Consider the following 26562-nt stretch of genomic DNA (forward strand, 5'->3'; position numbering starts at 1 on the left):
GAGAATTTTTTTTGAGTAAAATTTCAATTATTATTATAACATTTTTAAGTTTTCTTATAAAATTGTGACTTTTTTCTTATAAAATTGAGAACAATTTCTCATATTCTTTCTGTTTCTGTAATATTGCATTATTTTTTTTTCATAAAATGATTACTTTTTTTATGTAAAATTATTACTTGTTAATGCAAAATTTGTCATGTAAAATCCTGACTTTTATCACAATTTTGCCAATTTTTTTGTTGTTCTTGTAAAATAGAGACATTTTTGGAGTAAAACTTCAATTATTATTATAATATTGCCCAAATTTTTAAGTTTGCCCAAATTTTTAAGTTTTCTTATAAAATTTTGACTTTTTTCTTATAAAATTGGGAACATTTTTTTATATTCTTTCTGTTTCTGTAATATTGCAATATTTTCTCGTAAAATGATTACTCTTTTATGTATAAGTATTCCTTTTTATTGCAAAATGGTGACATTAGTCATATAAAATTCAGACTTTTTTTTTTACAATATTGCCAATTTTTTTGTTGTTGTTGTAAAATAGAGTAATTTTTTTTCTAAAATTCCAATGATTATTATAATATTGCCAAAATGTTTAAGTTTTCTTATAAAATTGTGACTTTTGTCGAGTAAAATTACGACTCTTCATAAAATCGCCACAATTTTAAGCTTTTCTTCTAAAATTGCGACTGTCATTGAGTAGAATTCCAACCTTTATCATAACATTGCACAAATGTTCAGTTTTTCTTGTAAAACGTTGACTCGCGTTGAGTAAAATTACGACTTTTATTATAACACTGGCAAGATTTTTTTTATGAAATTGTGACCTTTTTCATGTGAAATCCCAACTCATTTTTCACAACAAGCCTTTGTATATTTGCATAGTATGTATATATTATTAATGCTGTAAATACAATTCTCTATATTTCTAGAAATGGTGGTCCTAAAGAGGTAGGCATTTTTCGGAAATCTCAAGAAGGTAACAAATACAAGAATGTGTGTGTGTGTGTGCGTGTTTGTGTGTGTGTGTGTGTGCGTGTGTACTATTGTGAGTGAGCTCGCATGCGTTCATGCATTCACTTGTTTAACCTCCAAGTCTTTGTACTCGCTGTCTTTAGGGTGCGTGAGCGTGCACGGCAATCGGAATGTTTCTCACGAGTGCCAAAATGTTAATGATTGTGCTTTCTGCACACCTCAATGTCTGTTAGTGCGTGTGTGTGTGTGTGTGTGTGTGTGTGTGTGTGTGTGTGTCTTACCATATTTGTCTCCGTCTTCTCCCCGGGCGCTTATTCTGCGTCCGATCACTTGGACGTGTTTGCCGCTGGTGCGACTGTACAGCTGGTACACCCGGTGGTGTCGTCGACTCATGGTGTCTCGCACCTGCGTCTGGTTCTCCACGTGCACGCTGAAGTTGACTCCATCCACACCGAGCACCTGCTGCAAACACGCCGCGGGTCGCTTGAGAAACGTCCGTGAAAAACACAACCGGTCTTTTTTTTTTTTTTAACGACTGGAAAATGGTTCGTGGTCATGCAGCTCACCTGTAATGGATTGCACATCACCAGCAACATCTGGATACATCTGGAAAGAGTGAAAACACAGGAATAGTCAAGCAACATTGATAACTGCAAAGAGTCAAGCATGACGCCATCATTTATCCCAGGTCTTGTTTTTTTTCCTCTTTCTTTCTGTCTGTTCAACAGCTCTTTTCCTTATTGGCCATTCCTCACGCTGCTTGGCAGGCACGGAAGTTTGCCATACAGACAGGCAGATGTCCAGGCACCACACGTAGTTTAGAGTCACGCTACCAGACATCTGTCCCCAACCTAAAGGGCGGACCGGGCCATGCCAAAATCTGGCCTCCAAATGACCCGCCTTGGACCGAGCAGAGTGGCAAACATGCCGAGACAAATAGAATATGTTTTGGTTCGCACATCTGAGGGAACGAGCGGATTTATTTGGCTGCCGCCTGTATGTAGACAGCTGGGCTGGACTACAGGTGTACGCCGGGCTGTGATGTGGTTTTGGCCAGGAGTGGACTGCAGCACCAATTAGAGATGCTATGAATAAGTGAGAACTTGAGCTACCCAATGTGTGGAAAAATCATTTCCGGAGGAATAATTATGGCGATGCGGAATTCATGTGTGTAGTCACACTGGCTTTCTTGTTGTTAGGATTTTGTCGATGGATGTTCTCAATCATCCAGGTCATCGTATTCTCTGCAGGGCATTCAATCGATCGCAACTCGGCAGTTCAGTTTGTCTTAGAAGACCTTTCGCCTCTCTTCCGAGAAGGCTTTATCGGTTCATAGACTTAGATAGGTCAAATCCAGTCTGACTAGACTAGATCTGAACAATCTAGTCTGACTTGACTAGATCTGACCAATCTAAGTCAATTGACGAAACAGCTTCTAAAACAAACTGAAAGTTCCATTTCAGTTTGTCTTGGAAGACGTTTCGCCTCTCATCTGAGAAGGCTTTATCGGTTCATAGACCCAGATTGGTCAAATCTAGTCTGACTAGACTAGATCTGACCAATCTAGTCAGACTAGACTAGATCTGACCAATCTAAGTCAATTGATGAAACAGCTTCTAAAACAAACAGAAAGGTCAATTTCAGTTTGTCTTAGAAGAGGTTTCACCTCTCATCCAAGAAGGCTTTATCGGTTCATAGACCTAGCTTGGTCGAATCTAGTCTGGCTAGACTAGATCTGACCAATCTAAGTCAATTGATGAAACAGCTTCTAAAACAAACTGAAAGGTCCATTTCAGATTGTCTTAGAAGACGTTTCGCAGCTCATCTGAGAAGGCTTTATTGGTTCATAGACCTAGATTGGTCAAATCTAGTCTGACTAGACTAGAACTGACCAATCTAGTCTGACTAGACTAGACTGACCAATTTAAGTCAATTGACGAAACAGCTTCTAAGACAAACTGAAAGGTCCATTTCAGCTTGTCTTGGAAGACGTTTCGCCTCCCATCCGAGAAGGCTTTATTGGTTCATAGCCCTAGATGGTCAAATCTAGTCTGACTAGACTAGATCTGAACAATCTAGTCTGACTAGACTAGGTCTGACCAATGTAAGTCAATTGACGAAACAGCTTCTCAAACAAACTGAAAGGTCCATTTCAGCTTGTCTTGGAAGACGTTTCGCCTCCCATACGAGAAGGCTTTATTGGTTCATAGACCTAGTTGGGTCAAATCCAGTCTGACTAGACTAGATCTGACCAATCTAGTCTGACTAGACTAGATCTGACCAATCTAAGTCAATTGACGAAACAGCTTCTAAAACAAACTGAAATGTCCATTTCAGTTTGTCTTAGAAGAGGTTTCGCATCTCATCCGAAAAGGCTTTATCGGTTCATAGACCTAGATTGGTCAAATCTAGTCTGACTAGACTAGATCTGAACAATCTAGTCTGACTAGACTAGATCTGACCAATGTAAGTCAATTGACGAAACAGCTTCGAAGACAAACTGAAAGGTCCATTTCAGTTTGTCTTAGAAGAGGTTTTGCCTCCCATCCGAGAAGGCTATATCGGTTCATAGACCTGGATTGGTCAAATCTAGTCTGACTAGGCTAGATCTGACCAATGTAAGTCAATTGACGAAACAGCTTCTCAAACAAACTGAAAGGTCCATTTCAGCTTGTCTTGGAAGACGTTTCGCCTCCCATCCGAGAAGGCTTTATCGGTTCATAGACCTAGAATGGTCGAATCTAGTCTGACTAGACTAGATCTGACCAATCTAGTCTGGCTCGACTAGATCTGACCAATCTAAGTCAATTGACGAAACAGCTTCTAAAACAAAATGAAAGGTCCATTTCAGCTTGTCTTAGAAGACGTTTTGTCTCTCATCCGAGAAGGCTTTATCGGTTCATAGACCTAGATTGGTCGAATCTAGTCTGGCTAGATTAGATCTGACCAATCTAAGTCAATTGACGAAACAGCTTCTAAAACGAACTGAAAGGTCCATTTCAGTTTGTCGTAGAAGACGTTTCGCCTCTCATCCGAGAAGGCTTTATCGGTTCATAGATCTAGATGGGTCGAATCTAGTCCGACTAGACTATAACTGACCAATGTAGTCTGACTAGACTAGATTTGACCAATTCAAGGCTTTATCGGTTCATAGACCTAGATTGGTCAAATCTAGTCTGACTATACTACATCTGACCAATCTAAGTCAATTGACGAAACAGCTTCTAAAACAAACTGAAAGGTCCATTTCAGTTTGTCTTAGAAGACGTTTCGCCTCTCATCCGAGAAGGCTTTATCGGTTCATAGACCTAGAATGGTCAAATCTAGTTCGACTAGACTAGATCTGACCAATTTAAATCAATTGACGAAACAGCTTCTAAGACAAACTGAAAGGTCCATTTCAGCTTGTCTTGGAAGACGTTTCGCCTCCCATCCGAGAAGGCTTTATCGGTTCATAGACCTAGATTGGTCAAATCTAGTCTGGCTAGACTAGATCTGACCAATCTAAGTCAATTGACAAAACAGCTTCTAAAACAAACTGAAAGTTCCATTTCAGTTTGTCTTGGAAGACGTTTCGCCTCTCATCTGAGAAGGCTTTATCGGTTCAAAGACCTAGATTGGTCAAATCTAGTCTGACTAGACTACATCTGACCAATCTAGTCTGACTAGACTAGATCTGACCAGTCAATTGACGAAACAGCTTCTCAAACAAACTGAAAGGTCCATTTCAGCTTGTCTTGGAAGACGTTTCGCCTCCCATCCGAGAAGGCTTTATTGGTTCATAGCCCTACATTGATCAAATCTAGTCTGACTAGACTAGATCTGAACAATCTAGTCTGACTAGACTAGATCTGACCAATGTAAGTCAATTGACGAAACAGCTTCTAAAACAAACTGAAAGGTCCAGTTCAGCTTGTCTTAGAAGACGTTTCGCCTCTCATCCGAGAAGGCTTTATCGGTTCATAGACCTATATAGGTCAAATCTAGTCCGACTAGACTAGAGCTGACCAATCTATTCTGACTAGACTAGATCTGACCAATCTAAGTCAATTGACGAAACAGCTTCTAAAACAAACTGAAAGGTCCATTTCAGTTTGTCTTAGAAGAGGTTTCGCCTCTCATCCGAGAAGGCTTTATCGGTTCATAGACCTAGATGGGTCAAATCTAGTCTGACTAGACTAGATCCGACCAATCTAGTCTGACTAGACTATATCTGACCAATCTAAGTCAACTGACGAAACATGTTTAGCCTCTCAGCCGAGCAAGTTTCATCAGTTCATGCTCATAGACTTTAAATTGATCAGCTCTTGTCTGACTGTATTGACTAGACTAGATCTGACCAGGCTAAGTCAATGAGGATGAACTAATTAAGTTATTTCGTCAGTTCTTGTTCATAGACTTAGATTGGTTAGATCTACTCTAGTCCCACTGACCAGACTAAGTATGTGAGAATGAACTGGCGAAAGGACTTCTAAGACAAACCGAACAGTCCAGTTCAATTTGTTTCGCCTCTCATTCATGCAGGCTTCATCAGTTCATGTTCATAGACTAAACTGGGTCAGATTTAGTCTGACTGGACTAGATCTGACCAAGCTAAGTTAACTGCCCAAACATCTTCTAAAACAAACTGATAAGTTCATTAGAAGACGAGTCAGGCTTCATCACTTCATGCTCACAGACTTAAATTGGTCAGATCTTGTCTAAGTCCATGAGAATTAACCGACAAAATGACTTCTACGAGACAACTGAAAAGTTCAGTTCAGTTTTATTTAGAAGATGTTTCGCCTCTCATACGATCTGGCTTCATCAGTTCATGCTCGTAGACTTAGTCTGGTCATATTTAGTCTAGTTAGTCCAGTCAAACTGACCACAGTGTGTTTATGAGCATGAACCGACAAAATGTCTTCAAAGGCAAACTGAACAGTCCAGTTTAGTTTGTCTTAGAAGACGTTTCTCCTCTCATTCGAGCAGGCGGAATCAGTTAATGCTCTTAAACTTAGATTGGTCAGATCGAGTCTGACTAGACTCGATCTGATCAATCTAAGTCAATTGCTGAAAAACATCTTCTGAAACAAACGTTTTAGATGATTGGTCGGATCTACTCTGACTCGACTACTCGACTATATATAGTCAACTGACTAAAAACATCTTCTAAAGCGAAAAACGTCTTCTAAAACAAACTGAACGGTCCAGTTCAGTTTGTCTTAGAAGACGTTTTGCGTCTCATACGATCAGTCTTCATCATTTCATGCTCGTAGGCTTACTCCGGTCAGATCTAGTCCAGTTGGTCTAGTCATACAAAAGCATGAACTGATGAATCCTGAACAAACCAGTTGCGATCGATTAAAAGCACTCAGAGTATTACTAACTTTGCACCTTCACAACAGAACCATCGGGTTTTATTTAAATTCATCTCACTTTATCTAAGATTAGACGTTGACCTTGGAGCTGTCGCTTGTAATTTAAAGCTTTAGAATTGGATTCTAGAAAACCTGCAAAACCTTGAGCTGCTCTATATTAACGGCTGGATGATTTTCAGAACCAAGATCATAGGCTGACAAGCATTTGTAACAATCTTGTCTTTCTCCACCTCATCTTGCGCTATCTCCGCATGCCTCTACCCTCTCTTTCTCCGGCTTGTTGTCCTCCCTATCTCTCCTCCACCTCTTTGTCTCTCCTTCCTATCGTTCCCCTGCCTCCAAGCTTTATGTTTGGGGTTAGCGAGGTGATTCCTCTGCACTGTCATGGGCATGCACACAGATGTGTGTATACAGGGGGAGCAGGCAGCTGACAGCTGGGCCAAAGCAAAGACATGTGCACCGCCGCTGAGGCCGCGAGATAGCGAGGGAGAGAGGATGGAGAGAACAGCCAGGGAATGGAAGAGGTTCGAGATAAAATCGGGAAAGAATGGGGCTGATGTGAAAAGGGAGGATAGGGGAGGCAATCATAAAAGGTTGGATCTCCGAGGAGGCAGAAAAGAAGCAGCAGAGACAGTAACCGCGCGGTGTGGTCTGCTTTGGCGTGAGAAGTAGACAAAAAGATAAATAATGGCAAAGAAAGGGGAAGAGGTTACAAGTCATGCACATCATAACACACGTCGCTGCCTCCTGACTCTGGCACACGTACATCACCACATACTCTAACTTCCTCTCTTTACCACACGCTTAAAAAAAGAATAGTTATTCCTTTGATTGACACTTGGTGGTCAATGAACTGACCAATCGGTAGATTAGTGGGGTTTGGTGTTGCTGAAGAAGCATTACAGAAGGGCTATTCAACTGGCAACAAGGGGGCCAAATCTGACAACAAACCGACCCACGAGTTTAGTTATAAAAAACTTGGGAATGACTTACATTTTACCATAACCATATGGCCATGACCGGAGTGCCCCAAAATGGGCTGCCAAAAATATTTGTCATCCGTGGTCCGTATGGGCCGCTACGGTACTCAATTGTAATGCCATTTTCCACCACTTGAGGCAGTATTGCATCAGTCAATATACTGAGTGGCAATTTAGTTTGAATGTGTTTATTTTTTAAGAGTCCCTTCCTTTGCGGCATATGAGATCAGTATTAATTTTTCGTAATCAGCCTGACCTAAGCCTTTGATTAAGTTTGGACCAGTTAAACTGTAAATACCGTATTTTTCGGACTATAAGTCGCAGTTTTTTTCATAGTTACGACTTATGTGTGAAATGATTAACACATTACCGTAAAATATCAAATAATATTATTTAGCTCATTCACGTAAGAGACTAGACGTATACGATTTCATCGGATTTAGTGATTAGGAGTGACAGATTGTTTGGTAATTGTATAGCATGTTCTATATGTTATAGTTATTTGAATGACTCTTACCATAATATGCTACGTTTACATACCAGGCACGTTCTCAGTTGGTTATTTATGCCTCATATAACGTACACTTATTCAGCCTGTTGTTCACTATTCTTTATTTATTTTAAATTGCCTTTCAAATGTCTATTCTTGGTGTTGGCTTTTATCAAATACATTTCCCCAAAAAATGCGACTTATACTCCAATGCGACTTATATGTTTTTTTCCTTCTTTATTATGCATTTTCGGCCGGAGCGACTTGTACTCCGGAGCGACTTATACTCCGAACAATACGGTAGGTTAAATATGCTGAATGAAGACGATTAAAATTGAAAGTACTGTAAGTGGGGCTGTCTCAATCCAATATTGTTATCGCATTTCCGACCGATCTAAAAAAACTAGTATCAAATGGTATCAGCTTGCATCCAACATTTTTAATACAAGTTCACATCAGTTAAAGTCCTCCGATAAGTACACAAGGTTGGTATTTTCTTGGTTTTTTGGTGAAGTCATTTTAATGAACTACTTTAGCCACCAGGTGTTGCTAAAATTAACACATACATATGGTAGGATATAGCTACTAAGAGTTAGCAGCTAGTCTCTTCCTTTGCGGTATATGAGATCAGTATTCATTTTCGTAATCAGCCTGACCTAAGCCTTTAGTTTTTGACAAGGTTTGGAGAAGTTAAACTGTAAGTAGGTTAAATATTCTGAATGAAGACAATTACAATTAAAAGTACTGTAAGTGGGACTGTCCCAATCCAGTATAGTTATCGCATTTCCGTCCGATGCAAAAAAGTAGTATCAAATGGTATCGACTTGCAACCAAAATTTTTATTATAAGTTGACAGCCAGTTAAAGTCCTCCAATAAGCACACAAGGTTGGTATATTTTTGTTTTTGGTGAAGTCATTTACAAAAGGTAAATATGGTATGATATAGCTACTAAGTGTTAGCAGTTCGTCCCTTCCTTTGCGGTATATGAGATCAGTATTCGTTTTCGTAATCAGCCTGACCTAAGTCTTGGTCCTATGACAAGGTTTGGGCCAGTTAAACTGTAAGTTGGTTAAATATGCTGAATGAAGACGATTAAAATTAAAAGTACTGTAAGTGGGGCTGTCCCAATCCAATATTGTTATCGCATTTCCGTCCGATGCAAAAAACTAGTATCGGATGGTATCGGCTTGCATCTAAAATCTTTATTATAGGTTGACAACAACTTAAAGTCTTCCAATAAGCACACAAGGTTGGTATATTTTTGTTTTTGGTGAAGTCATTTACAAAAGGTAAATATGGTATGATATAGCTACTAAGTGTTAGCAGTTCGTCCCTTCCTTTGCGGTATATGAGATCAGTTTTTAATTTTTGTAATCAGCCTGACCTAAGCCTTGGTCCTTTGACAAGGTTTGGACCAGTTAAACTGTAAGTAGGTTAAATATGCTGAATGAAGACGATTAAAATTAAAAGTACTGTAAGTGGGGCTGTCCCAATCCAATATTGTTATCGCATTTCCGACTGATCTAAAAAAACTAGTATCGAATGGTACCGGCTTGCATCCAAAATCTTTAATATAAGTTGACAGCCAGTTAAAGTCCTCCAATAAGCACACAAGTTTGGTATTTTCATGTATATTGATGAAGTCATTTTCAAAAGGTAAATATGGTAGGCTATAGCTACTAAGAGTTAGCAGCTAGTGTACACAACAGCTAAACACACAACAAAAGGGGTCCCTAATTGAACAATATCACTGTCTAAAACACCACATTTATCAATATAAATAAGTATCAAATAATTATAGTTGCATATTACTTACAGATACAAAGGCTCCAGGACGCCTATCAGAAAGTATCTAATAACAAACATGTCCGCATCATTCAATTTACTGTCATGTGCTTCGTTTAATGAACTACTTTGGCCACTAGGTATTGCTAAAAGTTAACACCTAACTTTAAAAAGCCTAAATCTGCCATGAGGTTAGTGCTGTTATTAATTACTCCTTTTCTCAAGTAATTTCCCTTGATCAAACCTGTTCTAACATCACACACTACTAAGTAATAAAATAACAAAATGATGTGCTATGATTTGTGCTAATATAGTATCGCATTAATATCGTTATCGGCAAATACTTAGGGCTCCAATATTGGTATTGTATCGGAAGTGAACAAGTCGATTAGGGACACCACTAAGTGTAAGATTAATGATTGAGTGTCAATCTTTAATCCGGCCCGTCTGTAATAAAAACGTTAGCGCCCAAGGTTAAAAAGCTTTTTTGCAGTGGGTCCTTAAAGGCCTACTGAAACCCACTACTACAGACAACGCAGTCTGATAGTTTATACATCAATGATGAAATCTTAACATTGCAACACATGCCAATACGGCCGGGTTAGCTTACTAAAGTGCAATTTTAAATTTTGCGCGAAATATCCTGCTGAAAACGTCTCGGTATGATGACGCCTGCGCGTGACGTCACGGATTGTAGAGGACATTTTGGGACAGCATGGTGGCCAGCTATTAAGTCGTCTGGTTTCATCGCAAAATTCCACAGTATTGTGGACATCTGTGTTGGTGAATCTTTTGCAATTTGTTCAATGAACAATGGAGACAGAAAAGAAGAAAGCTGTAGGTGGGAAGCGGTGTAATGCGGGCGGCTGCAGCAACACAAACACAGCCGGTGTTTCATTGTTTACATTCCCGGAAGATGACAGTCAAGCTTTACCATTGGCCTGTGGAGAACTGGGACACCAGAGACTCTTACCAGGAGGACTTTGAGTTGGATGCGCAGACGCGGTACCGTGAGTACGCATGCAGCTGCGGCTTCCAAACATTTGATCGCTTGTGCCGTTATGTGCATGTCACGTACGTAACTTTGGGGACTTTGGGGAAATATATGTGCTGTATGAACTTTGGGGAGGTGAACGGTACTTTGGGCTGTGGGATTGAGTGTGTTGTGCAGGTGTTTGAGTTGTATTGGCGGGTTATATGGACGGGAGGGGGGAGGTGTTTGTTATGCGGGATTAATTTGTGGCATATTAAATATAAGCCTGGTTGTGTTGTGGCTAATAGAGTATATATATGTCTTGTGTTTATTTACTGTTTTAGTCATTCCCAGCTGAATATCAGGTCCCACCCGCCTCTCACAGCATCTTCCCTATCTGAATCGCTCCCACTGCCCTCTAGTCCTTCACTCTCACTTTCCTCATCCACGAATCTTTCATCCTCGCTCAAATTAATGGGGAAATCGTCGCTTTCTCGGTCCGAATCGCTCTCGCTGCTGGTGGCCATGATTGTAAACAATGTGCAGATGTGAGGAGCTCCACAACCTGTGATGTCACGCTACTCGTCTGCTACTTCCGGTACAGGCAAGGCTTTTTTATCAGCGACCAAAAGTTGCGAACTTTATCATCGATGTTCTCTACCAAATCATTTCAGCAAAAATATGGCAATATCGCGAAATGATCAAGTATGACACATAGAATGGACCTGCTATCCCCGTTTAAATAAGAAAATCGCATTTCAGTAGGCCTTTAAAAACTGCAGAGAACTCCTGTTTTAAGGACAAGGCTATTTTTTCATAATCAAAATTCCCCTGTAGATGAAGCTCATTCTCAGGAAGATAAAAAAAATCAAACTAATATGTGAATGAAGAAGTCCAGCCCCCGAGGTCCTTAGCTTTCCGGAAATGTGGTCCCCTTAAACAATTTAGTCTGACATCCCCGCTGTATAGACCGCACTACTTGGCTGGTCCGGACTCAACTTCGATGTCTAGAGAACAACAATACATCCACGCTTCTTTGGATGGCATTATTAGCTTCAATTTGACACTGGCATAACTCAGAGAGGCACTCACACATCCCATTGAGATCGTATTTTAAACTTCGAAAGATCTAGACCTGTGAAGCGTCGTCCAATGGACTGTTCAGTTCGTTTTAGAAGATTTTTCGGCAGTTTATTTAGCTTTCTCAGATCTAGTCTCGTCAGACTAAATCCGACCAAGCTTAGTCTATGAACATGAACTGGTGAAGCCTGCATGAATGAACTGAACTGGGCTGTTCAGTTTGTCTTAGAAGTCATTTTGCCAGTTCATTCTCACATACTTAGTCTTGTCAGTGTGACTAGACTATATCTAACCAATCTAAGTATGAACAAGAACTGACGAAACAAATTAATTAGTTCGTGCTCATTGACTTAGCCTGGTCAGATCTAGTCTAGTCAATCCAGTCAGACAAGAGCTGATCAATTTAAGTCGATGAGCATGAACTGATGAAACTTGCTCGGCTGAGAGGCGAAACATGTTTCGTCAGTTGACTTAGATTGGTCAGATCTACTGTAGTCAGACTAGATTGGTCAGATCTAGTCTAGTCAGACTAGCTTTGACCAATCTAGGTCTATGAACCAGGCGAAACGTCTTCTGAGACAAACAGAAATGGACCTTTCATTCTCACATACTTAGTCTTGTCAGTGTGACTAGACTAGATCTAACCAATCTAAGTCTATGAACATGAACTGACAAAACAACTTCATCAGTTCATGCTTAATTACTTAGCCTGGTACGGGCGCTCCATCTAGTGGTACGCCAAAGAATCAGTTAGGTGATTAGTGTTTTACTTTCCTATATTCAAACACATTGTTACTGTTCAAACTGTGTCTAATGTTACTGTGGCCAACAATACTAAATATGCTTTTTTAAATAAAGCCTCGGTCTTGTTTTCAATGCATACTTGGGCCTACTACACTACTGTATTTTAATGTTAGTCATTATGGTGGTACTTGGAGAGTCCAGTCTTTTCTGAGGTGGTACTTGGTAAAAAAAAAAAAAAGTTTGAGAAACTACGGATTTACACAATTTAGGGTCGCTATTGGTTTTGAACGACTTAAAGTATATACTAGCGCATGGTTTTGACTCACAGTTTCAGCGTTCAGGTATGTTTCTACTATATCTTATGTGTCAAAGGCAAGGCCCGAGGGCCAGATCCGGCCCGCGAATGAATTATCTATGGCCCCCGGGATATTTGATTAGTATTTAGAACCGGCCCGCAGGCCACAGCCGCCTGCTGCTGTTTTGCACGCACCAATACTCCATCAGTGTTGGCGCTAGGAATTTTCCCAGGGACCCCATCAAATTATAAAAATGGGGTCCCACAGTACATTTTTGGGGGTCTCACTTTTTTGTAACCGTTTTGAAAACAAATGATAAATGTATTATGTTATATCTCACATTCTATAGTGTGTTTTGGAAAAAAGGTTGCCATTAACATTACTTAATTCATTAAAAGAAAACACATTTTTATGCATATGTTATAATAATAATAATAATAATAATAATAATAATAGATTTTATTTGTAAAAAACACTTTACATTGAGTAAACAACCTCAAAGTGCTACAGTGTATTAAAAAAATTAAAATAAAAAGATAATAAAAAATAAAAATAAAATAAAACTAGAATAGCCCAATAGCTACAACTAGTATGCATATATCTAAAAAAAAGGGCTTTTTTTAAAAAGAAGGGTTTTTAAGCCTTTTTTAAAAGAATTAACAGTCTGTGGTGCCCTCAGGTGGTCAGGGAGAGCGTTCCACAGACTGGGAGCGGCGGAGCAGAAAGCCCGGTCTCCCATTGTTCGTAGCTTTGTCCTCGGAGGTTGGAGGAGGTTAGCCTGTCCGGAGCGAAGGTGTCGTGTGAAGGATTTGGGGGTGAGTAGTTCTTTGAGGTAAAGGGGGGGCATTTCCATTAGTAGGGAGACTTACATGTAAATGTATTCAGTTATAAACATTCAGTTACTTTATTGTTTCCTTCATGGGTCTAAACTTTTTGTAATATTTTCAGAATGTGTTTGTTCTATTTTTGGCCAAAGTAAGACAACAAAAACAATCTGAATTTGTCTTTATTTTTTTTAGTTTTTCATGCTATGATTTTAATAGTCCGGCCCGCCTGTGCACAGATTTTCTTCCATGCGGCCCCTGAGCTAAAATGAGTTTGACACCAACCATAGGTTGGATGTTGGATGTGTAAAAAGTTTACATTTACAGTTTCCTACTCGTGACGTCGCAGTACATGACACTAATCAATAAATCCGAAGCACCCGGACTTTAGTCTTCATTGTTAAAGGGGAACATTATCACCAGACTTATGTAAGCGTCAATATATACCTTGATGTTGCAGAAAAAAGACCATATATTTTTTTAACCGATTTCCGAACTCTAAATGGGTGAATTTTGGCGAATTAAACGCCTTTCTAATATTCGCTCTCGGAGCGATGACGTCACATCGGGAAGCAATCCGCCATTTTCTCAAACACAGAGTCAAATCAGCTCTGTTATTTTCCGTTTTTTCAACTGTTTTCCGTACCTTGGAGACATCATGCCTCGTCGGTGTGTTGTCGGAGGGTGTAACAACACGAACAGGGACGGATTCAAGTTGCACCAGTGGCCCAAAGATGCGAAAGTGGCAAAGAAATTGGACGTTTGTTCCGCACACTTTACCGACGAAAGCTATGCTACGACAGAGATGGCAAGAATGTGTGGATATCCTGCGACACTCAAAGCAGATGCATTTCCAACGATAAAGTCAAAGAAATCTGCCGCCAGACCCCCATTGAATCTGCCGGAGTGTGTGAGCTATTCAGGGACAAAGGACCTCGGTAGCACGGCAAGCAATGGCGGCAGTTTGTTCCCGCAGACGAGCGAGCTAAACCCCCTGGATGTCTTGGCTCACACCGTCCCTTAAACTGGACAGATCAGCTTTCAGGAAAAGAGCGCGGATGAGGGTATGTCTACAGAATATATTAATTGATGAAAATTGGGCTGTCTGCACTCTCAAAGTGCATGTTGTTGCCAAATGTATTTCATATGCTGTAAACCTAGTTCATAGTTGTTAGTTTCCTTTAATGCCAAACAAACACATACCAATCATTGGTTAGAAGGCGATCGCCAAATTCGTCCTCGCTTTCTCCCGTGTCGCTGGCTGTCGTGTCGTTTTCGTCGGTTTTGCTTACATACGGTTCAAACCGATATGGCTCAATAGCTTCAGTTTCTTCTTCAATTTCGTTTTCGCTACCTGCCTCCACACTACAACCATCCGTTTCAATACATGCGTAATCTGTTGAATCGCTTAAGCCGCTGAAATCCGAGTCTGAATCCGAGCTAATGTCGCTATAGCTTGCTGTTCTTTCCGCCATGTTTGTTTGTGTTGGCTTCACTATGTGACGTCACAGGAAAATGGACGGGTGTATATAACGATGGTTAAAATCAGGCACTTTGAAGCTTTTTTTTAGGGATATTGCGTGATGGGTAAAATTTAGAAAAAAACTTCGAAAAATAAAATAAGCCACTGGGAACTGATTTTTAATGGTTTTAACCATTCTGAAATTGTGATAATGTTCCCCTTTAAGTTGCCATAACTCCACTTTTTGGTTAAACAATTCAACGCAAAAGTTGGATTGAAGAAATTAACCCAAAATGTTGAGTAACTCAAATAAGGGGTTGGTCCTTTTCTGAACCAGCAGTCGGGTTAAAATTGGGTTATTTTTTAACCCAACATTTTTTTTTAGTGTGCATGGAAAGGTTTTAACTCTTCCTTGGGTACGTTTAATCTTTTCTGCTTAGTGTCCTTGTGGTTAGAGTGTCCGCCCTGAGATCGGTAAGTCGTGAGTTCAAACCCCGGCCGAGTCATACCAAAGACTATTAAAGAAATGGGAGCCATTACCTCCCTGCTTGGCACTCAGCATCAAGGGTTGGAATTGGGGGTGAAATCACCAAGATGAGTGCTGTTCACTGCTCCCCTCACCTCCCAGGGGGTGGAACAAAGGGATGGGTCGAATGCAGAAGACACATTTCACCACACCTAGTGTGTGTGTGACAACCATTGGTACTTTAACTTTAACTTAACTTACGTCCAAAGAACACCATAACTACTGTGAAGTATGGGGGTGGAAGCATCATGATTTGGGGTTGTTTTTCTGCAAAGGGACCGGAACCTAGTGTGTGTGTGACTATCAGTGGTACTTTAACTTTCTATATAAACCGTGCATGTTGTGTCAGACATTCATAACTGTCGTGTCGTTTTCGTCGGTTTCGCTTGCGTACGGTTCAAACCGATATGGCTCAATAGCTTCAGTTTCTTCTTCAATTTCGTTTTCGCTACCTGCCTCCACACTACAACCATCCGTTTCAATACATGCATAATCTGTTGAATGGCTTAAGCCGCTGAAATCCGAGTCTGAATCCGAGCTAATGTCGCTATAGCTTGCTGTTCTTTCCGCCATGTTTGTTTGTGTTGGCTTCACTATGTGACGTCACAGGAAAATGGACGGGTGTTTATAACGATGGTTAAAATCAGGCACTTTGAAGCATTTTTTTAGGGATATTGCGTGATGGGTAAAATTTTGAAAAAAACGTATATAATAAGCCACTGGGAACTGATTTTTAATGGTTTTAACCATTCTGAAATTGTGATAATGTTCCCCTTTAAGGATGCTTCGCCTTCCAGTCCACCCTGGCCACGGATGGCTGAGAAACTACAGACATATAGTGTACACCTACTTCTGACAGCCGCATACTTCGCCGTGTTGACCCTTGAGTCATTCTAATAGATGCAGACATCCTTGGCAAGGAGGTGTTGGCCCCCTTACATTTTGCCTCGCGCAGCCAAAAAAACCTGAGCATTGTGAGGACTCTCAGCTGTTAAAACACCACCGAGGACACTGCAGGAAAAGTGCCTCGGCGCTGGATTCCCCTGCTCCCGCAAAAACCACAGACACTCCGTGTTATGCCAGCCGTGGAGCGAAGGCGAGAAGAAAGGAGTCGCTGGAGGGTGGGGGGGAGGGATGAGAAAAGGAGAGAATAGGTGTGGAAGAGGCCAGAAGGCGGTGGAGAGAGGTGGCCGCCTGCCAAAACAAGCCAGGTCCTCTGACATCATAAACCTGCGCCCCCGGCTGGAAGGCTGCGGTCGGACAAACGAACCGACCGGGCACCGGCGTGGAGCGGTTTGCGTCAGTGTGTAGCGGCGGTTAGAGCGGTGCATTGCGCGTTCCTCTGTGGGTCTCGGCGGTGAGGCAAGAGGGCGTGTGAGCGGTATCAGCAGGAACGGGCCTGACTGCGAATCAGTCGTCGGGAGAAAGCCTCAAAGTGGATCTGCGGCTTTTTAAGAGAGTAGCAACAGGTTGCTGCGGTTAGGGCTTTTTTCTCCGATAAAATGGGTGAAACTGCATTTTTCGGAGGGCGGGGGCGGGAGTAAATCCATAAGTGTCTGTGGTGAAGCGAGGAGGAAATGAACGGCTCGATGATTGGCTTTGGTCGACCTTAACTAAAACCAGCAGACTAAACAGTCGGTCTGCTCCTCCTCAGATACTGCCAGGGGCGCCGTCATTCATCAGTTATTAATTCTTACGTTTTATCTCAGCGAGCATCTGCGGGGGAAAAAAAAAAAAAAAAAAAAAAAAAAAAACGGTGCCGGGGCGAGTCCAGGAGACAGATAGGCGGTTAAAAGTTAGGCGACGGTGGCGGTACGTAGGTTGAGGAATGAGAAGCATCTGTTAAAGTTAATGTTAAAGTACCAATGATTGTCACACACACACTCACTAGGTGTGGTGAAATGTGTCCTCTGCATTTGACCCATCCCCTTGTTCACAAGATGAGGGGAGCAGTGAGCAGCAGAGGTGGCCGCGCCCGGGAATCATTTTTGGTGATTTAACCCCCAATTCCAACCCTTGATGCTGAGTGCCAAGCAGGGAGGTACTGGCTCCCATTTTTATAGTCTTTGGTATGACTCGGCCGGGGTTTGAACTCACAACTCACTCACCTACTCAGTGGCCTAGTGGTTAGAGTGTCCGCCCTGAGATCGGTAGGGTTGTGAGTTCAAACCCCGGCCGAGTCATACCAAAGACTATAAAGATGGGACCCATTACCTCCCTGATTAGCACTCAGCATCAAGGGTTGGAATTGGGGGTTAAATCACCAAAAATGATTCCCGGGCGCGGCACTGCTGCTGCCCACTGCTCCCCTCATCTCACAGGGGGTGAACAAGGGGATGGGTCAAATGCAGAGGACACATTTCACCACACCTAGTGTGTGTGTGACAATCATTGGTACTTTAACTTTAACTTTAACCTACCGATCTCAGGGCGGACACTCTATCAACTAGGCCACTGAGTAGGTTATCTGGAGATCAGACGCGAGCAAAGAAATCTTCCGTCTTTTTAGTCGCGTTATATCGGGGGCCAGAAACTTGAGAGTTCCTGGTTCGAATCTAATCACTGCCGTTGCGACCTTTGACAAGACACTGCCACCCACCTGGCTCCCGGTGCCGCCCGCACTGGAGTAAATGTCGCTTGAATGTTTCTCAATATAAAGTCTTTAGAGCAGGGGCGTCAAACTCATTTTAGATCGAGGGCCACATGGTGTATATTGTAGAGTTAGTGCTGCAAGGGATTCTGGGTATTTGTTCTGTTGTGGTTATGTTGTGTTACAGTGCGGATGTTCTCCCGAAATGTGTTTGTCATTCTTGTTTAGTGTAGGTTCACAGTGTGGCGCATGTTTGTAACAGTGTTAAAGTTGTTTATACGGCCACCCTCAGTGTGACCTGTATGGCTGTTGACAAAGTATGCTTTGCATTCACTTGTGTGTGTGTGAAAAGCTGTAGATATCTCCCTACGTCCGTGTACACAGCTGCGTTTTAAAAAGTTAACCCAGATAATTTCCGATATTACATTTTAAAGCATTTATCGGCCGATAATATCAGCAGTCCGATATTAACGGACATCTCTAATCATAATGTTGTTTTTTTTGTTTTTTTTTTTACAATTACCCGTTGTGGATTAAAAACATTATAGCAAAATTAAATGACAAGATGTTATTTATGTAGTTTGATCATTTTCCTTGACTGATGCACTAACATCATGTGGTTTATTTTGTACATGTGTAGCATCATCTACAAAGATACAAAGAATTACTATTGCGACATCCAGTGGACACATTTAGAACAGCAGTTTCAGGTTAATTTTTATACTGGGCAAAATAAAACCTGTTCGCGGACCTGATTCGGCCCTCGGGCCGTACGTTTGGCACACCTGGTTTAGAGTGGGGGTCAGCAACCCGCGGCTCTAGATTAGCGCTCTCAGAGATGTGTGAAAATGGAAAAAGATGAAGAAAAAAATAAATAAATGTTGTTTTAATATATTTTCTTTAGGAGAATAAACATGACCCAAACCTTCCTAATTGTTAGAAATCCCACTGCTTATGTTACGTATGCTTCACTGATGAGAGTATTTGGCGAGCACCGTTTTGTCCTACTAATTTCAGCGATCCTTGAACCCGTCGTAGTTTGTTTACATGTACGACTTTCTCCGACGCTGCCACAGAAAGACGTGTTTTATGCCACTCCTTCTTTGTCTCATTTTGTCCACCAAACTTTCTATGCTGTGCGTGAATGCACAAAGGTGAGCTTTGTTGATGTTATTGACTTGTTGGAGTGCTAATCAGGCATATGACTGCAAGCTAATCCATGCTAACATGCAATTTAGGCTAGCTGTATGTACATATTGCATCATTATGCCTCGTTTGTAGGTATATTTGAGCTCATTTAATTTCCTTTATTTACGTCCTCTGTGTATTTAACTTATATTTGCATGTCTCATGACACATTATCTATAATTAATATTGGCTGCATTTCTCTTAGTTGTTTGTGTGCCATGTTGTTCCAGACCACAGCAAATGTTAAAATAAATCCATTAGAAGAAGACAGCCTGGAGTTTCCTTCAACTTGGACACACATAGTAGATGATAGTAGGCTAATATAGCTATTATAGACACTGACATCGTGTGTTGCCTTCATTATAACACTTATAAAATACTTTTAAAGTCATTTTGATAGTAGGCTAATATAGCTGATATAGACACTTACATCATGTGTTGCCTTCATTATAACACGTATGTAATACTTTTAAAGTCATTTTGATAGTAGGCTAATATAGCTATTATAGACACTGACATCGTGTGTTGCCTTCATTATAACACTTATAAAATACTTTTAAAGTCATTTTGATAGTAGGCTAATATAGCTGATATAGACACTTACATCATGTGTTGCCTTCATTATAACACATACATAATACTTTTAAATTAATTTTGATAGTAGGCTAATATAGACACTTACATTCTGTGTTGCCTTCATTATAACATGTATATAATAATTTTAAAGTCATTTGATAGTAGGCTATAATAGCTAATATAGACACTTACATCATGTGTTGCCTTCATTATAACACTTACATAATACTTTTAAAGTCATTTTGATAGTAGGCTAATATAGACACTTACATCTTGTGTTGCCTTCATTATAACACTTACATAATACTTTTAAAGTAATTTTGATAGTAGGCTACTATAGCTAATATAGACACTTACATCATGTGTTGCCTTCATTATAACACTTATATAATACTTTCAAAGTCAGTTTGATAGTAGGCTAATATAGACACTTACATCTTGTGTTGCCTTCATTATAACACTTATATAATACTTTTAAAGTAATTTTGATAGTAGGCTACTATAGCTAATATAGACATTTACATCATGTGTTGCCTTCATTATAACACTTATATGATACTTTTCAAGTCATTTTGACAGTAGGTTAATATAGACACTTACATCATGTGCTGCCTTCATTATAACACTTATATAATACTGTTAAAGTCATTTTGATAGTAGGCTGATAGAGCTGATATAGACACTTACATCATAAGTTGCCTTCATTAAAACACTTATATAATACTTTTGAAGTCATTTTGATAGTAGGCTATTATAGACACTTACATCATGTGTTGCCTTCATTATAACACGTATACAATACTTTTAAAGTCATTTTGATAGTAGGCTAATATAGCTGATATAGACACTTATATCATGTGTTGCCTTCATTATAACACTTATATAATACTTTTAAAGTAATTTTGATAGTAGGCTAACATAGACACTTACATCATGTGTTGCCTTCATTATAACACTTATATAAGACTTTTAAAGTCATTTTGATAGTAGACTAATATAGCTGATATAGACACTTACATCATGTGTTGCCTTCATTATAACACTTACACAATACTTTTAAAGTCATTTTGATAGTAGGCTAATATAGCTAATATAGACACTTACATCATGTGTTGCCTTCATTATAACACTCATATAATACTTTTAAAGTCATTTTGATAGTAGGCTAACATAGACACTTACATCATGTGTTGCCTTCATTATAACACTTACATAAGACTTTTTAAAGTCATTTTGATAGTAGGCTAATATAGCTAATATAGACACTTACATCATGTGTTGCCTTCATTATAACACTTATATGATACTTTTCAAGTCATTTTGATAGTAGATTAATATAGACACTTACATCATGTGCTGCCTTCATTATAACACTTATATAATACTGTTAAAGTCATTTTGATAGTAGGCTGATAGAGCTGATATAGACACTTACGTCATAAGTTGCCTTCATTATAACACTTATATAATACTTTTGAAGTCATTTTGATAGTAGGCTAATATAGACACTTACATCATGTGTTGCCTTCATTATAACACTTATATGATACTTTTCAAGTCATTTTGATAGTAGGTTAATATAGACACTTACATCATGTGCTGCCTTCATTGTAACACTTATATAATACTGTTAAAGTCATTTTGATAGTAGGCTGATAGAGCTGATATAGACACTTACATCATACGTTGCCTTCATTATAACACTTATATAATACTTTTGAAGTCATTTTGATAGTAGGCTATTATAGACACCTACATCATGTGTTGCCTTCATTATAACACGTATACAATACTTTTAAAGTCATTTTGATAGTAGGCTAATATAGACACTTATATCATGTGTTGCCTTCATTATAACACTTATATAATACTTTTAAAGTAATTTTGATAGTAGGCTAACATAGACACTTACATCATGTGTTGCCTTCATTATAACACTTATATAAGACTTTTAAAGTCATTTTGATAGTAGACTAATATAGCTGATATAGACACTTACATCATGTGTTGCCTTCATTATAACACTTACACAATACTTTTAAAGTCATTTTGATAGTAGGCTAATATAGCTAATATAGACACTTACATCATGTGTTGCCTTCATTATAACACTCATATAATACTTTTAAAGTCATTTTGATAGTAGGCTAACATAGACACTTACATCATGTGTTGCCTTCATTATAACACTTATATAAGACTTTTTAAAGTCATTTTGATAGTAGGCTAATATAGCTAATATAGACACTTACATCATGTGTTGCCTTCATTATAACACTTATATGATACTTTTCAAGTCATTTTGATAGTAGGTTAATATAGACACTTACATCATGTGCTGCCTTCATTATAACACTTATATAATACTGTTAAAGTCATTTTGATAGTAGGCTGATAGAGCTGATATAGACACTTACGTCATAAGTTGCCTTCATTATAACACTTATATAATACTTTTGAAGTCATTTTGATAGTAGGCTAATATAGACACTTACATCATGTGTTGCCTTCATTATAACACTTATATGATACTTTTCAAGTCATTTTGATAGTAGGTTAATATAGACACTTACATCATGTGCTGCCTTCATTATAACACTTATATAATACTGTTAAAGTCATTTTGATAGTAGGCTGATAGAGCTGATATAGACACTTACATCATACGTTGCCTTCATTATGACACTTATATAATACTTTTGAAGTCATTTTGATAGTAGGCTATTATAGACACCTACATCATGTGTTGCCTTCATTATAACACGTATACAATACTTTTAAAGTCATTTTGATAGTAGGCTAATATAGACACTTATATCATGTGTTGCCTTCATTATAACACTTATATAATACTTTTAAAGTAATTTTGATAGTAGGCTAACATAGACACTTACATCATGTGTTGCCTTCATTATAACACTTATATAAGACTTTTGAAGTCATTTTGATAGTAGACTAATATAGCTGATATAGACACTTAAATCATGTGTTGCCTTCATTATAACACTTATAAAATACTATTAAAGTCATTTTGATAGTAGGCTACTATAGCTAATATAGACACTTACAACATGTGTTGCCTTCATTATAACACTTATATAAGACTTTTAAAGTCATTTTGATAGTAGGCTAATATAGACACTTACATCATGTGTTGCCTTCATTATAACACTTATATAATACTTTTAAAGTCATTTTGATAGTAGGCTAATATAGACACTTACATCATGTGTTGCCTTCATTATAACACTTATATAATACTTTTAAAGTCATTTTGATAGTAGGCTAACATAGACACTTACATCATGTGTTGCCTTCATTATAACACTTATATAAGGCTTTTAATTTTTTGTGGCTCCAGACATATTGTTTTGTTGTATTTTTGGTCCAAAATGGCCCCGTAACATTTTGGGTTGCCGACCCCTGCTATAGAGAAAAAGTGCTACATAAATACAATAAAGTTGTGAAGGCTGTTCCCAGACATATTCGGCCATCCCTGAAGTAAGTGCAGAAGGTGATGGAGATGTTTATGGCAGCTTTTATGAGTAACACGGCCCCTAGCGTGACCCGGTGACCCTCAACTGTCAGCCAATCAAAACAGGGCTTTCCTGGCATGTGTTCCACGGGGGACTGGAGGGGAGTGATGTAATCGTTTGACACCCGCAACCCCTCCATTATCTTTACGCGAAAAGAGTTTCAACACAGAGATCTGATTACTGCACGATAAAAAAGACATTTAAAAAAAAAAAAAAAAAAAAAGACTTACAGGAGGGTCAGCGTGGAAAGAAGGGGCCACATCGCTTCCCCCCTCCACTATGGAACTCGGCCCAGAGACAGTCTCCTCGCTCGGCCTGAGCCAGTCCGGCAGCCCGGAGAGTCTCCCCCTGCGGTGGAAATCCGGCGGAAGTGAGGCAGAGTCAAAGAGTCAGCGGCCACTCCAGTTGGCATCGGCAGCGGCGTGGCCCGGTTCCCACAGCTAGGGCGATAAACACGCGTCTGAGGCCGGAGTAGCCGGGCCACTGTGACCGCGGGGGCCAACCTCAAAACAGCTGCGAGTGGGCGGGGTCGCCTGGAAGATGCGCGCCCCCGACAAGGAAGACAGGTGAAATCGCGCGCACTGTTTTCAGATCTCCCGGGGAAAAAAGAAAAAAAGATGCGTGCGTAATAGCGCGCGTAATCCAATGCGTTACCGTGGAAGAGCTCGTTTAGTCCCGAGTTAGGACTGTTGGAGGCTCTGGGCGAGCTGATGGAGAACACGGCCGGGTGGAGATGGAGCCTCTGCGGGCGCAGGGGGACGCACGGCGGCGTTGGTCATGTCCGCTCCATGCGCCACTAACCGCGGGTCCAGGGAGCGGTGCGACTCGGGAGGAGGGCGGGTGGCTGGAGGAAATGACAGCCGCACTTTGCACCTGATTTTTCCCCGGACTTCAGCCGCTGGTTGCCGCCTGGCTGCAGCCCTTCTCTCTGCGCCTCCTCGACACGATACCAGCCAAAACACAGCACGATGACATCACCGCCAAAATGTTTGAAGGGGGGGTTGGAGGGGGGGGATATGCAATCCGATCGTTTTATTTATTTTTTTAAACCTAGAAAGTTTAAGCAGTTCCTATGAAGAGCGTGGGGCGAAAAGCGTTCCGAGGGAAAAAAAAAAAAAAAAGAAAGAAAAAAAAAAAAAAAAAAAAAAAAAAGCTCCACGGTGCAACAAGAGAGGAGTCGCCAGGTTTACTTGCAGGAATACAAAAAAAAAAAAAAAAAAGTTGAAGACTAGAATCGTGTTTACCCCAAAAATCCCACTGACAGATCCAAAACCTGCTGCTCCTTCTTCTTCTCTTTCATTCACACCAGGCGCAACAACAACAACCAAAAAAGTGTGCACTTTCCTGCTATTATGCAAAAAAAAAAAAAAAAAAAAAAAAAGACAAATCCAGCGTCTCTTTGCATAAACAGGTCTCGCACACAGGAGAGGCACGTCGGCATGCAGGCTCAGACCTCACTCCAACACAACCAGAACAAGATTTTAACAGACGCTGATCAATCCTCCCTTCCTCCCTCCTCCCCTCTCTCTCTCTCTCTCTCTCCCGCTCCTCGCTCTCCCACACGCACATGCACACTTATTGGATCAGAACGGGATTAGCCGCCTGCGATGTGACGCAGACTAGAGCAATATGACGCTTTCGACAGGTGAAGAACGCGCAGGGGGACTTTATGACCTCTTCCATGGAGGTCTATGGGAGGGGGGGGCAACCCAAGGAAGAGGCAGGCTTTGGTGGTGGTCTGCTATGTCAGACCACCACCAAACTTTTACTTTTAAGTGAAATGTTGGCCCATTAGGATTTTCAACGTTCTACATCATTTTTTTTTAGACCTTTAACATCAAAACTGTAGCCGCTATTACCGTAAATCCTGAACTATAGAAAGTATTTCAATGGTCGAAATCTGCGGTTTTGGGTGTTACAGATGCGGAAGCAAATCTTTACCACACATTTCTGCATAAAAGTGCTAATATATCATATTGTAGGTTAATTGTTGTTAATATTCAGTGTTTTATTGTTCATAGTTAATATTGTGTCCCTCGGGAAGTCCTGTGGGGAGTTCTCAGAGAGTATGGGGTATCGGACTGTCTGATTGTGGCGGTTCGCTCCCTGTACGATCAGTGTCAGAGCTTGGTCCGCATTGCCGGCAGTAAGTCGGACACGTTTCCAGTGAGGGTTGGACTCCGCCAAGGCTGCCCTTTGTCACCGATTCTGTTCATAACTTTTATGGATAGAATTTCTTGGCGCAGTCAAGGCGTTGAGGGGATCCGGTTTGGTGGCTGCAGGATTAGGTCTCTGCTTTTTGCAGATGATGTGGTCCTGATGGCTTCATCTGGCCAGGATTTTCAGCTTTCACTGGATTGGTTCGCAGCTGAGTGTGGAGTGACTGGGATGAGAATCAGCACCTCCAAGTCCGAGTCCATGGTTCTCGCCCGGAAAAGGGTGGAGTGCCATCTCCGGGTTGGGGAGGAGATCTTGCCCCAAGTGGAGGAGTTCAAGTACCTCGGAGTCTTGTTCACGAGTGAGGGAAGAGTGGATCGTGAGATCGACAGGCGGATCGGTGCGGCGTCTTCAGTAATGCGGACGCTGTATCGATCCGTTGTGGTGAAGAAGGAGCTGAGCCGGAAGGCAAAGCTCTCAATTTACCGGTCGATCTACGTTCCCATCCTCACCTATGGTCATGAGCTTTGGGTTATGACCGAAAGGACAAGATCACGGGTACAAGCGGCCCAAATGAGTTTCCTCCGCCGGGTGGCGGGGCTCTCCCTTAGAGATAGGGTGAGAAGCTCTGCCATCCGGGAGGAGCTCAAAGTAAAGCCACTGATCCTCCACATCGAGAGGAGCCAGATGAGGTGGTTCGGGCATCTGGTCAGGATGCCACCCGAACGCCTCCCTAGGGAGGTGTTTAGGGCACGTCCGACCGGTAGGAGGCCACGGGGAAGACCCAGGACACGTTGGGAAGACTATGTCTCCCGGCTGGCCTGGGAACACCTCGGGGTCCCACAGGAAGAGCTGGACGAAGTGGCTGGGGAGAGGGAAGTCTGGGCTTCCCTGCTTAGGCTGCTGCCCCCGCGACCCGACCTCGGATAAGCGGAAGAAGATGGATGGATGGATGGAGTTAATATTGTAAATCCCACTTTCTTTATTTTCATGTACATTTTGGGTGTCCCGTTCAGTAA

General features: G+C 40.7%; 1 protein-coding gene across 2 annotated transcripts in view; it reads right to left on the reverse strand.

Moving 5' to 3' along the window:
- The window catches only part of fgf18a (fibroblast growth factor 18a), a 46981-nt gene extending 22549 nt beyond the window's left edge, over positions 1 to 24432 (reverse strand). The window contains exons 1-3 of one of the 2 annotated variants that reach the window (XM_061930076.2): positions 23617 to 24432; positions 1542 to 1581; positions 1257 to 1434 (exon numbers count right to left, since the gene is read on the reverse strand). In XM_061930076.2, the coding sequence (XP_061786060.1) occupies positions 1257 to 1434; positions 1542 to 1581; positions 23617 to 23648 (250 nt within the window). In that variant the 5' untranslated portion in view covers positions 23649 to 24432. Of the gene's footprint in view, positions 1 to 1256; positions 1438 to 1541; positions 1582 to 23616 lie in introns of both variants that reach the window. The other variant, XM_061930075.2, reaches the window with a different exon arrangement.
- Between the last annotated feature and the right edge of the window lie 2130 nt (positions 24433 to 26562).

This window comes from Nerophis lumbriciformis, linkage group LG36, assembly GCF_033978685.3.
Source record: "Nerophis lumbriciformis linkage group LG36, RoL_Nlum_v2.1, whole genome shotgun sequence".
NCBI classification, from domain to species: domain Eukaryota; kingdom Metazoa; phylum Chordata; class Actinopteri; order Syngnathiformes; family Syngnathidae; genus Nerophis; species Nerophis lumbriciformis.